At 47.4% G+C, this 15,000-nt stretch overlaps 1 protein-coding gene across 1 annotated transcript in view; it reads left to right on the top strand.

Annotated features, from left to right (window-relative positions):
• Positions 1-15,000, top strand: part of dnm1b (dynamin 1b) — a 39,389-nt gene that overhangs the window by 19,378 nt on the left and 5,011 nt on the right. The window contains exons 8-16 of the mRNA XM_042102290.1: positions 127-178; positions 2,267-2,278; positions 5,929-6,042; positions 6,654-6,763; positions 7,666-7,777; positions 9,904-9,915; positions 10,467-10,637; positions 11,300-11,541; positions 12,598-12,792. Of these exons, the coding sequence (XP_041958224.1) occupies positions 127-178; positions 2,267-2,278; positions 5,929-6,042; positions 6,654-6,763; positions 7,666-7,777; positions 9,904-9,915; positions 10,467-10,637; positions 11,300-11,541; positions 12,598-12,792 (1,020 nt within the window). The remainder of the gene's footprint in view (positions 1-126; positions 179-2,266; positions 2,279-5,928; positions 6,043-6,653; positions 6,764-7,665; positions 7,778-9,903; positions 9,916-10,466; positions 10,638-11,299; positions 11,542-12,597; positions 12,793-15,000) is intronic.

Raw genomic sequence — 15,000 nt, 5'->3', positions numbered from 1 at the left:
CCCCCTCTCTCTCTCTCTCCCCCCTCTCCCTCTCTCTCTCTCTCTTTCCCCCCTCTCCCTCTCTCTCCCTCTCTCTCTCTCTCTCTCTCCCTCTCTCCCTCTCTCTCTCTCTCTTTATCTTCATAGTGCTCAGCAGAGGAGCAGTCAGAAGAGCATGAAGAAAGCAGCTGGCAATCAGGTACTGTCACATCACAACCACACACGCACACACACACACACGCCCACACGCGCACACACACGCACACACACACACACACACACACACGCACACACACGCACACACACACGCACATACACACAAACATACACGCATGCAGGCACACACATACACACACACCTGTAGATCGCCCACATTTCACACACACTAGCGTCCCACACACACACTAGCGTCCCACACACACACACTAACGTCCTTCACACACACTAGCATCCCACACACACACACTAATGTCCTTCACACACACTAGGGTGCCTCACACACACTAGCATCCCACACACACACTAGCGTCCCTCACACACACTAGCGTCCCACACACACACACTAGCGTCCTTCACACACACTAGCACACACACACTAGCGTCCCACACACACACACTAACGTCCTTCACACACACTAGCGTCCCTCACACACACTAGCGTCCCACACACACACTAGCGTCCCTCACACACACTAGAGTCCCACACACACACTAGCGTCCCACACACACACACTAGCGTCCCTCACACACACTAGCGTCCCTCACACACACTAGCGTCCCCCACACACACACTAACGTCCTTCACACACACTAGCGTCCTTCACACACACACTAACGTCCTTCACACACACTAACGTCCTTCACACACACTAGCGTCCCTTACACATACTAGCGTCCCTCACACACACTAGCGCCCCCCTCACACACACTAGCGTCCCACACACACACACTAGCATCCCTCACACACACTAGCGTCCTTCACACACACTAGCGTCCCACACACACACACTAGCGTCCCACACACACACTAACGTCCTTCACACACACTAGGGTCCCTCACACACACTAGCGTCCCTCAAACACACTACCGTCCCACACACACACACTAACGTCCTTCACACACACTAGTGTCCTTCACACACACTAGCGTCCTTCACACACACTAGCGTCCCACACACACACTAGTGTCCCACACACACACACTAACGTTCTTCACACACACTAACGTCCTTCACACACACTAGCGTCCCACACACACACACTAACGTCCTTCACACACACTAACGTCCTTCACACACACTAGCCTCCCTCACACACACTAGCGTCCCACACACACACACACTAACGTCCTTCCCACACACTAGCGTCCTTCACACACACTAGCGTCCCACACACACACACTAGGGTCCCACACACACACACACACTAACGTCCTTCACACACACTAACGTCCTTCATACACACTAGCGTCCTTCACACACACTAGCGTCCCACACACACACACTAATGTCCTTCACACACACTAGCGTCCCACACACACACTAGCGTCCCTCACACACACTAGCGTCCCTCACACACACTAGCGTCCCACACACACACACTAGCGTCCCACACACACACACTAACGTCCTTCACACACACTAGTGTCCTTCACACACACTAGCGTCCTTCACACACACTAACGTCCTTCACACACACTAGCGTCCTTCACACACACTAACGTCCTTCACACACACTAGCGTCCCACACACACACACTAGCGTCCCACACACACACTAGCGTCCCACACACACTAGCGTCCCTCACACACACACTAACGTCCTTCACACACACTAGCGTCCTTCACACACACTAGCGTCCCACACACACACACTAGCGTCCCACACACACACACCCAACCTGGGAGTCCCTCACACAGCTCACACATTGGGCATAGCAAGCCATCCCACTTCTGACACCAGTAGCGATTCTTGTCCACTATTGTCCACTACGGTCCAGTTAACCGATGTCCACATTCCTCTCGCACACAAACGAGCACATGTGCATGTGAATATGTAGAAAACATATCGCGGCCCTTGTGTCTGTTGTCCAAAGTCCAGTCTGTAGTCTGTAATCAGGTATCTAGACTTGCATGTGTGTTCTGTGTCAGTCGTGAGTTCTGTGTTCTGTGTTCTGCTGTGGTTCTCTCTGCAGTTCTCTCTGCGGTTCCTTGTTCTCTCTGTGTCTCTAATTGCCTCCTCCTCTTCTCTCCCGCTCTGTACGTGTTGCTATGGCAACGCTGCCACAGGATGAGATAATGGTAAGTTTGTGCGCAACCGTTTTATGTGAACAGCCATGCAGCATCTCTGTCTCGCGCACGCGCACACACACACACACACACAGACACACACACACATAATGCATATACACACGCGCACACACACACACACACACACACACATAATGCACATACACACGCACGCACACACGCACGCACACACACAGACACACACACACACACACTCACATATGCACATACAGTACACACACACACACACACACACACACACACACACACACACAGACACACTCACATACAGTATGCACATACACATGCACACACACACACATGAATACACACACACACACACACACACACACACACACACACACACACACATAAATACACACACACAGACACACACACACACACACATAATGCATATACACACGCGCATACACGCGCACGCACACACACAGACACACTCACATACAGTATGCACATACACATGCACACACACACACATGAATACACACACACACACACACACACACACACACACACACACATAAATACACACACACAGACACACACACACACACACATAATGCATATACACACGCGCATACACGCGCACGCACACACACAGACACACACACACACACACGTACACACACTCACATATGCACATACAGTACACACGCACACACACACACACACACACACACAGACACACTCACATATGCACATACACATGCACACACACACACACACATGAATACACACACACACACACACACACACACACACACACACACACACACACCACACCACACCACACACACACACACACACATAAATACACACACGCTGTCTCACATCATTACACACAGTCTTTATGATGTTGATGCATCACATACCCACATTGTTGGGCTTCATTACACACACACCAACAAGATCCACTCCCACACACCATCTACATAAACAGCCAAGCTGTATCCCCTCACAAACACACACATACACACACACACATTTAGACACACACACACACACACACACACACATGCTCTAAGGCTCCAGAGCTGCAAAGTCTCCTTGACCTTATGACACACACCTTTAACATGGTTCATGTTAACCCCATCACACATCACTCCCCACCTCAATCTCCACTCTCTCTCTCTCTCTCTCTCTCTCTCTCTCTCTCTCTCTCTCTCTCTCCCTCTCTCTCAAACACACACACACACACACACACACAGGGATACAAGGGATACAAAAGTACCCTGTGCTTTTCTCCTACTCTGTAGGCTAGTCATATAGGCAAACATATGTTGTCATAGCCAGAATAAGCATTAAGTGGCTATGGATTGAAAAGCAGTCACTTCCAATCCATAGCCAGCTGATTCTTCTGCTTTGCATTGCTAGAAGTCTGGTTATAGCTTTACCATACAGACAATGCAACCTAAAAACAATGGCTATATTATGGGTAGACCTATATTTAGGCTACATATAGCATATCCACTCGGACAGAGCGACAGAGCAGGCTATCTGATTTCTCAGCCGACCGTCTCATGTCATGATGTCCTGCAGCATTGAGGCTACATAAATGAATGCTAGGGTTTTTTATAACTGGTGTGCTCGATTTCTAGTGGATTTGCTTTGCTTGATAAATGAAATTGTAGGCCTACTTTCTTAGTCCAATGTGATTGTTGAACGATGCTGGCCAGAAATGGATATAGGCGAAAGTTTCCGTGTCATGTCATACCTCTCGTCTAGTTGCTACTCTGGCAGTCTCACCAGAAGATGCAGAAAGCGTAGGGTAGGTTATTGGCTCAAAAATGTGCAAAAATGTGCTTGAGTAACAGTAGAAGTACTCAAAAAAAATACTTTTTTACTCATGTGCGTTACTTGTAACACGTTAATACCCACTTCTGCATTTAGACACACACACACACACACATTTAGACACACACACTTACACAAGTGCACTCAACCTTATCACATATTGCTCTCCCTCTTCGTCTCAATCTTCATTTCATGACACACACACACACACACACACACACACATATACACAGACATGTCCACATGTGTGTGTGTTGACAGGTGTGTGTGTGTGTGTGTGTGTGTGTGTGTGTGTGTCATGGGCGTAGATTTAGGGTGGGACGCTAAGGACTAGTCCTAATCAACATTTTAAGATGACAAAATTGTCCCCACCAATATTTTAGCGAACTCATTGCTGCTGATCATTCCGACAGCCAGCACGACAGTACAAAAAAACGTCATTTGATTGAATGATAAACCGAGGGGGAGGGGGAAAGGTTATCTGACACGCACGCTACACGCACAGAGAGTGTCAAAGCACAGGCTACTTTGCACTGGCAGCCAAGCAAGCGGGTGTGTCAACAACAACGGTAAGTTAATGCTAACACATACCCCATAAAAGGCCAGAGTAAAACATTTTGATATTCCCTTTGCCTTTATTAATGTACATGTTTGCCCCTTTTTGTGGTTTGTAGATTTGTAGCTTGAATTTCCCCTTGGGAATCAATAAAGCATATATCTATCTATCTAGATCAGCTATGCCACCCAAAAAGAAGAAAGGGGACATAATAAGCTTTTTCATTATGCAGAGTCTAAGTAGGCAAAATAACTAGCCATACAAACTGGCAACTGGTGACCAGGCTTTCATTTTACTGTTAGGTTATTACTCAGGATATTGTCACACTTTCAACCAAAGTTAGGAGTCATGTTGAATAAGGGTGTGCTGCACGGATAGTCGCATATCACAGAATATAACTCACCATCACTGACTATTTATGGGGCTACCAATCTGGCAGTCGCAATAAACAATGGATCCAAGACATTTTCCTGTTCCTATATTCTGTTTATGTAGGCTAATGTATTTGTGAATGTAGCCTGCACAACGCAAAGAAATAAAAGATAAACTATAGTGCATTTCCATACTCATAGAAGTGAACATTGTGAGACACCAGATATCTCTTTATATGATCTCATCCAAAAAACATTTTCTTTGACTTGTTAGTTTTTTGAACATTTATTTTATTTATTTATTTTATGACATAACAAACATGATGTTGAATCCACATATAGCGAAAACTATTTTTCACTAGCCTAAAACCGTGAGACTGAAAGCTAATTGCGTTCACGTTCTACTTAAAGTGACAGGCACTCAATTAGATTTAGAAAATTATGATATTAAAGACAAGGGTAGCCTAATAATATAAATATCAATGTGATGTATTCAAATTACTAAATATGTTTAGCTATGAATAATTATGCAGATCATAAAATACTATAAATAATTAACAATATAAAGTTTATATGAATTAGAAATAGAATCCTATGACAACCATCACTTTCTATGTGTGTGTGTGTGTGTGTGTGTGTGTGTGTGTGTGTGTGTGTGTGTGTGTGTGGAGAGTCAATCAAATTCTATGATTGCCACTGATGTCAATGATCTCACAAATCACACAAACCAAATCAAATGTTAAAAAATCCCAAAAGTATCGAAATTGAGATTCTTCACTTACTATTGGTAGCCTATTGAAACAATAATGTTGGTATCGTGACAACAGGAGTTGGGGATGTGTCCCCACCAAAGCTGAGACCAAATCTACGCCCTTGGTGTGTGTGTGTGTTTTCACGTGTGCCATGCGTTTTGCTTCCAGGTGATCAGGAAGGGATGGCTGACCATCAACAACATTGGCATCATGAAGGGCGGAGCCAAAGAGTACTGGTTCGTCCTGACTGCAGAGAACATGTCCTGGTACAAGGATGATGAGGTGACACGCACGCACGCACGCACGCACACACACGCACACATGCACACACGCACGCACTCACACACAAACACACACACGCACGCACGCACACACACACGCATGCACTCACACACAAACACACACACACACACACACACGCACACACACACACGCACGCACACACACACGCACGCACGCACGGACACACACACACACGCACACACACACACATACACACACGCACACACACACGCACGCACGCACGGACACACACACACACGCACACACACACACATACACACACGCACGCACAAACACGTGCGCGCACGCACGCATGCACACACACACACACACAAAGTATAATATTTAAATAATCGTATCATCTTATATAGTATAATATTTGAATAATCTTATCATCTTATATTGTATAATATTTTAATAATCGTATCATCTTATATAGTATAATATTTAAATAGCCTTATCACCTTATATAGTCATCTTTGGTATTTCATCTTAGTTTCACAATGAAAAAACCTTGAAGTTGGATTTATTCTGATAAGGAAAGCCGTGTCTAAACTGGGTTTAGTCCCTCGTTCTTGCACTGATGTCTGTCTGTATGGCGCCCCCTGCAGGAGAAAGAGAAAAAGTACATGCTGACGGTGGACAACCTGAAGCTGCGTGATATTGAGAAGGGCTTCATGTCCAGCAAGCACATCTTCGCCCTGTTCAACACTGAGCACAGGTAGAGCATATATATATATATATATATATATATACAGCATATTACACTGAACACAGGTAGAGCATATATATATATATATATACAGCATATTACACTGAGCACAAGTAGAGCATATATATATATATATATATATATATATATATATATATATATATATATATATATATATATATATATATATATACAGCATATTACACCTGAGCACAGGTAGAGCATGGATATATATATATATATACAGCATATTACACTGAGCACAGGTAGAGCATAGATATACAGCATATTACACTGAGCACAGGTAGAGCATAGATATACAGCATATTACACTGAGCACAGGTAGAGCATAGATATACAGCATATTACACTGAGCACAGGTAGAGCACAGCATAGATATATTACTCTCAACACTGAGCACAGGTAGAGGATAGAAATATATATCTCTCAACACTGAGCACAGGTAGAGGATAGAAATATATATCTCTCAACACTGAGCACAGGTAGAGGATAGATATATATATCTCTCAACACTGAGCACAGGTAGAGCACAGCATAGATATATATATCTCTCAACACTGAGCACAGGTAGAGCACAGCATAGATATATATATCAGCATATTACTCTCAACACTGAGCACAGGTAGGCTACAGCATATTACTCTCTCTCTCTGTCTCTCTCTCTCTGTCTCTCTCTCTCTGTCCATCAGCAGTAGGATGTGGATGGATAGTGAGCTAATGCCCCAGATCAGGGCAAATAGGATAGTTTTGTATCCACAGGTTACTTATTCCTGTGTGTGTGTGTGTGTGAGAGTGTGTGTGTGTGCGTGCATGCGTGTCTGTATGTGTGTGTGTGCGTGCGTGTGTGTGTATGTATGTATGTGTGTGCGTGCGTGTGTGTGTGTGTACAGGAATGTGTATAAGGATTACCGGCAGCTGGAGTTGGCCTGTGAGAGTCAGGATGAGGTGGACAGCTGGAAGGCCGCCTTTCTGCGGGCTGGAGTTTACCCTGAACGTGTGGTGGTGAGTTACACACACACACACACACACACACACACACACACACACACACGCTGGAGTTTACCCTGAACGTGTGGTGGTGAGTTACACACATACACACACACACACACACACACACACACACACACACACGCTGGAGTTTACCCTGAACGTGTGGTGGTGAGATACACACACACACACACACACACACACGTTGGAGTTTACCCTGAACGTGTGGTGGTGAGATACACACACACACACACGCACACGCACACACACACACACACACTCGCTGGAGTTGAACATGAGCCATATAAATCAACACCGAGATCATGTCTGTAAACATGAACCTGTGTGTTTTTTTATTCATGGGTTTAGCTGACACCTTTACTCAAAGCAACAGGGTCAAGTCTGCCTGCAACTACTCACGATTAAGTCTCTTGCTCAAGGGCACAGTGTGGCAGCTGGGAATCGAACCCACAATCTCTGTGGCTACCGCATGCTAGCGAGCTCCTTTGCTCCAACAACACTACCAGTAGCAATGCTAGCTCCTTAGCTCCAACACTACCAGTAGCAATGCTACCTCCTTAGCCCCAACACTACCAGTAGCAATGCTAGCTCCTTAGCTCCAACACTACCAGTAGCAATGCTAGCTCCTTAGCCCCAACACTACCAGTAGCAATGCTAGCTCCTTAGCCCCAACACTACCAGAAGCAATGCTAGCTCCTTAGCCCCAACACTAGAAGCAATGCTAGCTCCTTAGCTCCAACACTACCAGTAGCAATGATTGATGTGGTACGGATGCTAGCCCAGCTCCTTAGCTCCAACACTACCAGTAGCAATGCTAGCTCCTTAGCTCCAACCCTACCAGTAGCAATGATTGATGTGGTACTGATGCTAGCCAAGCTCCTTAGCTCCAACGCTACCAGTAGCAATGATTGATGTGGTACGGATCAGAGCCCGTTTACGGAGAGCCGAATCATTTCCTATTAACTCCATTGTACCTGCAATCTGTTGCAGTTCCGCTAGGGACGATCACGAATAAGTGCAAAAACAATGGGGTTCTATGGAGCTAGCATCAGTACCACATCAATCATTGCTACTGGTAGCGTTGGAGCTAAGGAGCTTGGCTAGCATCAGTAAATTTGGCTAAATTTGTCTCTTTCACCTGGTTGTCGTTGAGAAATGTAATATTTGATTGTGGTTTCTGCAAGCTCAATATGGATTATAGGTCAAAAGTTGAATGAACAAGTAGTCACGTCCTTTCGATTTCTTACAGGTTGGGTCGTTATTGCCCACAACACACTAGCTTTCTGCTAATGAATGACGTCATTGACACATTTGAAAGGCTTTTTAGAACAAATAAGTGACTCAAAAAATATAATACTCAGCGGTTTGTATTTTCTCTGCCCCCTCTTTCGACTGCAACATTTGAATTTCTGGGCAAAAAATTATATCCCGAGAAAAGTGGATTTGAGAGGTACAGCTGCATAGGCCTCCATTCATTCTGCGCTTATTCGTGAGCGCCCTCATGTGGAACCAGAAAAGGAACTGCAACCAGTTCAGAAACTGGAAGTTTTCCGAGAGTTCTCCCCTTGTTAGACATTCTCTGGTACGGATGCTAGCCTAGCTCCTTAGCTCCAACACTACCAGTAGCAATGCTAGCTCCTTAGCTCCAACACTACCAGTAGCAATGATTGATGTGGTACTGATGCTAGCCCAGCTCCTTAGCTCCAACACTACCAGTAGCAATGATTGATGTGGTACTGATGCTAGCCAAGCTCCTTAGCTCCAACGCTACCAGTAGCAATGATTGATGTGGTACTGATGCTAGCCCAGTTTCTTAGCTCCAACACTAGCAGTAGCAATGCTAGTTCCTTAGCTCGAACACTACCAGTAGCAATGCTAGCTCCTTAGCCCCAACACTACCAGTAGCAATGCTAGCTCCTTAGCTCCAACACTACCAGTAGCAATGCTAGCTCCTTAGCTCCAACACTACCAGTAGCAATGCTAGCTCCTTAGCCCCAACACTACCAGTAGCAATGCTAGCTCCTTAGCTCCAACACTACCAGTAGCATTGGTTCTGTTTTATTTGTACTAACACCACACTGTTCTTCCTCCACCCTGTGCTTCTCCGTGCGCGCCACCAGGATAAGGAGAAGGTCAGTGATGGAGCCGGAGGAGACACTGTGTGTGTTTGTGTGTGTGTGTGTGTCTATGTGCATGTGTGTATGTGCGTGTGTGTCTACGTGCATGTGTGTATGTGCGTGTGTGTGTGTGTGTGTGTAATGCGTTGTGTGTGTGTGTGTGTATAATGCGTGTGTGTGTATAATGCGTTGTGTGTGTGTGTTTGTGTATAATGCAGTGTGTGTGTGTGTATAATGCGGTGTGTGTATAATGCGGTGTGTGTGTAATGCGTCGTGTGTGTGTGTATAATGCAGAGTGCGTCCATGGATGAGAGCAGCTCGGACGGCTTCATACACTTTATAGACCCTCAGTCAGTTTGTTTGTATAATGCGGTGTGTGTGAGTGTGTGTGTATAATGCAGTCTGTGTGTGTGTGTATAATGCAGAGTGAGTCCATAGATGAGAGCAGCTCGGACGGCTTCATGCACTCCATAGACCCTCAGTGTGTGTGTGTGTGTATAATGCGTTTTGTGTGTGTGTGTGTGTGTGTGTATAATGCGGTCTGTGTGTGTGTGTGTATAATGCAGAGTGAGTCCATAGATGAGGGCAGCTCGGACGGCTTCATGCACTCCATAGACCCTCAGCTGGAGCGGCAGGTGGAGACCATCCGCAGCCTGGTGGACTCCTACATGGCCATCGTCAACCGCACCATCAGAGACCTCATCCCCAAGACCATCATGCACCTGATGATCAACAACGTGAGGGGCACACACACACACACGCACACACACACACACACACACACATACATACACACACGCACATATACATACACACACACACACACAAGCACACACAAACACACGCACATATACACATACACACACACACACACACATATACAAACACTATCCACAGCCTCTTGGACTACAAGGCCAACATGTCCTCATCCAATAGACCATTACGATGATGAACAACAGAAACTGCCTCTTTCCTCCCTCTGTCCCTCTCTCTCTCTCTCTCTCTCTCTCTCTCTCTCTTTCCTCCCTCTGTCCCTCTCTCTCTCTCTCTATCTCCGGCCCCCTCTATCCCTCTCTCTCTCTCTCTCTCTCTCTCTCTCTATCTCTCCCCCCTTCTCTTCATCCCTCTTTCTCTCTCCCTTTCTCTCAGTTCAATTCAAATGAGCTTTATTGGCATGACAAAAAAAATACCATTTGTATTGCCAAAGCAAACATGTCCGTAGTATTGTGTAAAGAAAGAAAATAAAACATGCAGGGTTTCGATTGGGTGTTGGTCCCATTTTTCAAATCCATTGTACGTAAGAGGACCCCACTCTTCACTGCTTTTCTCCCTCTCCTTCTCTCTCTCTCTCCCTCTCCCTCCCTCTCCCTCTCCCTCCCTCTCTCTCTCCTGTCTGCAGACTAAGGAGTTCATCCATGCGGAGTTGCTGGCGCAGCTGTACTCGTGCGGTGATCAGAACTCTCTGATGGAGGAGTCTCAGGAACAGGCTCAGCACCGCGACGAGATGCTGCGCATGTACCACGCCCTGCGCGAGGCGCTCAACATCATCGGTGACATCAGCACCACCACCATCACCACCGCCATGCCCCCGCCCGTCGACACCTCCTGGCTGCAGGTGCAGGGAGGACCCTCGGGACGCCGGTACGCAAGAGGAGGCGCACAGTAGGGCTGGGGGAGGGGAGGAGAGGAGGAGGAGTAGAGGAGGAGTGGGGTGAAGGGAGGAGGAGGTGGAGGAGTAGAGGAGGAGTGGGAGTAGAGGAGGAGTAGAGGAGGAGGTGGAGGAGGAGAGGAGGAGGTGGAGGAGGAGGTGGAGGAGAGGAGGAGTGGGAGTACAGGAGGAGTAGAGGAGGTGGAGGAGGAGTAGAGGAGGAGGTGGAGGATGAGTAGAGGAGGAGTGGGGTGAAGGGAGGAGGAGGTGGAGGAGTAGAGGAGGAGTAGAGGAGGAGGTGGAGTAGAGGAGTAGAGGAGGAGTGGGGTGAAGGGAGGAGGAGGTGGAGTAGAGGAGGAGTAGAGGAGGAGGTGGAGTAGAGGAGGAGGTGGAGTAGAGGAGGAGTAGAGGAGGAGGTGGAGGAGTAGAGGAGGAGGTGGAGTAGAGGAGGAGTAGAGGAGGAGGTGAAGGAGGAGAGGAGGAGGTGGAGGAGTAGAGGAGGAGTGGGGGGAGGGGAGGAGGAGGTGGAGGAGTAGAGGAGGAGTAAAGGAGGAGTAGAGGAGGAGGAGGTGGAGTAGAGTATGAGTAGAGGAGGAGTAGGAGTAGAGGAGGAGTGGGGGGAGGAGTAGAGGAGGAGGAGGAGTAGAGGAGGAGGAGGAGGAGTGGGGGGAGGAGTAGAGGAGGAGGAGGAGGAGTAGAGGAGGAGGAGGAGTAGAGTATGAGTAGAGGAGGAGTAGGAGTAGAGGAGGAGTAGGAGTAGAGGAGGAGGAGGACTAGAGGAGGAGTAGAGGAGGAGGAGTGGGGGAGGGGAGGTGGGGAGGATCTAGGTCTGTTTCTTATCTCGTCTGTTTCTTATCTCGGTCAGTTTGTTATCTGGTCTGTTATCTCGGTCTGTTTCTTATCTCGGTCTGTTTCTTATCTCGGTCTGTTTCTTATCTCGTATGTTTCTTATCTCGGTCTGTTTCTTATCTCGTATGTTTCTTATCTCGTCTGTTTCTTATCTCGTCTGTGACTGTGCCATCTCCCATCTGTCTCTCTTCTCTTCACAGGTCTCCGATGTCCAGCCCCACCCCCCAGCGCCGTGCCCCCCCTGGCCCCCCTCGTCCCAGTGGACGCAGTGCCCCCCCGACCCCCCCTGCCACAGGAGTGCCGCCGGTGCCCTCTCGCCCGGGCGCCTCGCCCGACCCTACCGCACCCCCTCAGGTGCCCCACCGCTCTAACCGCGTGCCACCAGGTGTGCCCAGGTGAGTTGTGCGAGCAGAGCGCCGGACCGAACCAAACATTTAGTTAAAGCTAAAGCTTAGTAAAAACTCTAGATTACTGTGCAATCAAAGTACTGCTGCTCTATTAGTGGGTACAGAGTATGTCCTAACTGTCACACGTGAGAGTGCTCAGCATTTTAGTACAATTCTATAGAACACTGCTTGATGCAGTAGCACACTGCTGGGCCTGTGTCTTCATTGTCCTGTTCTGGATTATCATAATGTCCTGTTCTGGACTATCATAATGTCCTGTTCTGGACTATCATAATGTCCTGTTCTGGACTATCATAATGTCCAGTTCTGGACTATCATAATGTTCACAACGTTTTGGGACTAGGAATAGCTCTAAAATGTACAGTATTTTTTGTGTCTTGTGAATTGTATCTGTTGAATTGCTATAGGGTATGTGTGTGAATTGTATCTGTTGAATTGCTATAAGGTATGTGTGTGTAGCTATGCTTGCATTAGAGATGTGTTGAAGGAGACTGTAATATTCTTCAACAGCAACCATAGCACATGCAATGATCCACAAAGCACTCCAACACCAGCACTCCTGTACCCAACCCCTGACATAAACAATTCATTTGATTTTCCCTCCCACACCCTCCTTAACCTGACAACTCTCTCTCCCTACTAACTACTTAGTTCTTTGGTTTGGCCATTCAAACACAGATCGGTCAACACTGCATGTTTGATCAATCTCAGACGTTTCTTTGAGCTGACCTTCCAGTGCTGCATCCTAGAGGCGCACAGCGGGATGCAGGTTCGGTTACGAAGGCCGGCGCCTTGACCAGCATTCGACCACAAATCCACCATCATTCCAGCGCTGCTCCCTTGGCAGTGGCTGATTCAGAGCCGCATGCAGGCCAGATCTGGGCCAGATGGAGCGATCCGGGGCCCTCATTTGAATGACGGGCAGAGGGCATAGCCCGGCAGAAGCAGAGGGTCCCGTGCCGGAGCTAAAGCTACATAGCCACATGGTGTCGTGTTGGTGCGTTAAGCTGACCCACTGCTATTTGCTCTAAGGACCTTGCTTGTGCTTTAAAAGGTACCATATGCAGGTTGGCCTCTTCAAAGTCATTTTGATGGTCAGTTAACCTGTAATAGTACCTGCCTACAGAGAACCAGCCTGGCAACTCTGCTCTCCCCTGACCCAGGGAATAAGGAAGTTGTGCAATAGCCTACTACTTGTATGGAATAATGAATTATTATCTTGCCAATCTCATGGCTCTCTGGTTAGTAAACAAATCCACTTGCATTATGTCCAGGGGGAAGGGTGCACGCCATGAGTGGTATTTACGACAGCTGAATACAATATGACCTCCACAACAGTAGGGGAGCCCAGTAGCACAAAACCCCTGAAACTGCATTGGAGACCTTTGAATTAGTAAATAAAACCCCTGAAACTGCATTGGACACCTTTCAATTAGCAGATTAAACCCTGAAACTGCATTGGACACCTTTGAATTAACAAATTAAACCCCTGAAACTGCATTGGACACCTTTTCAATTAACAGATTAAACCCTTGAAGGTAATTTAAGTTATTTAATTTGCTTCAGGTTGGACATTAGACTTTGCGCTTTGCCTGTCATTTAAACTAGGGCCCACGGTGTCCAATGGGCCGGATCTGTGGCTCTGATCAGCCCGGTGCATCGTCCACCCTCTAGTCATCCCATCCCCAGCTTTGTGTGATCATGCCCTGTCCTGGGTCTCTCCGGGTCAGAGGGAGTTTAGCAGTGTGGAGGTCAGGAGAGCTCCAGTGCTGTTGACCTGTGCTACCTATCCTGCTCCTCAACGCTCTTTAACACCACTCCTTCCTCTCCTTTCTCTTCCCCTGTTCTTCCCCCTCTTTTCCTCCCTCTCTTCCTCCTCCTCCTCTTCTTCCCTCTCCTCCTCCTCTTCTTCTCTCTTATCCTCCTCTTCCTCCTTGTCCTCCTCTCCTCCTCCTCTTCCTCCTCCTCTTCCTCCCTCTCCTCCTCCTCTTCCTCTCTCTTATCCTCCTCTTCCTCCTCCTCTTCATCCTCCTCTTCCTTCCTCTCCTCCTCTTCCTCCTCCTCCCTCTCCTCCTCCTCTTCCTCCCTCTTATCCTCCTCTTCCTCCTCCTCCTCTGCTCCTCCTCCTCCCCACATGCCGTCAGTCCCACGCGACACCCACATTGATTGCGGTTATTTTTCAGAGTTTCTGTGAGT

The sequence above is a fragment of the Alosa sapidissima genome, chromosome 8 (assembly GCF_018492685.1).
Source record: "Alosa sapidissima isolate fAloSap1 chromosome 8, fAloSap1.pri, whole genome shotgun sequence".
Lineage (NCBI taxonomy): Eukaryota > Metazoa > Chordata > Actinopteri > Clupeiformes > Clupeidae > Alosa > Alosa sapidissima.
Note: the sequence above shows the minus strand (reverse complement) of the source record. Positions and strands in the feature narration are given on the sequence as shown.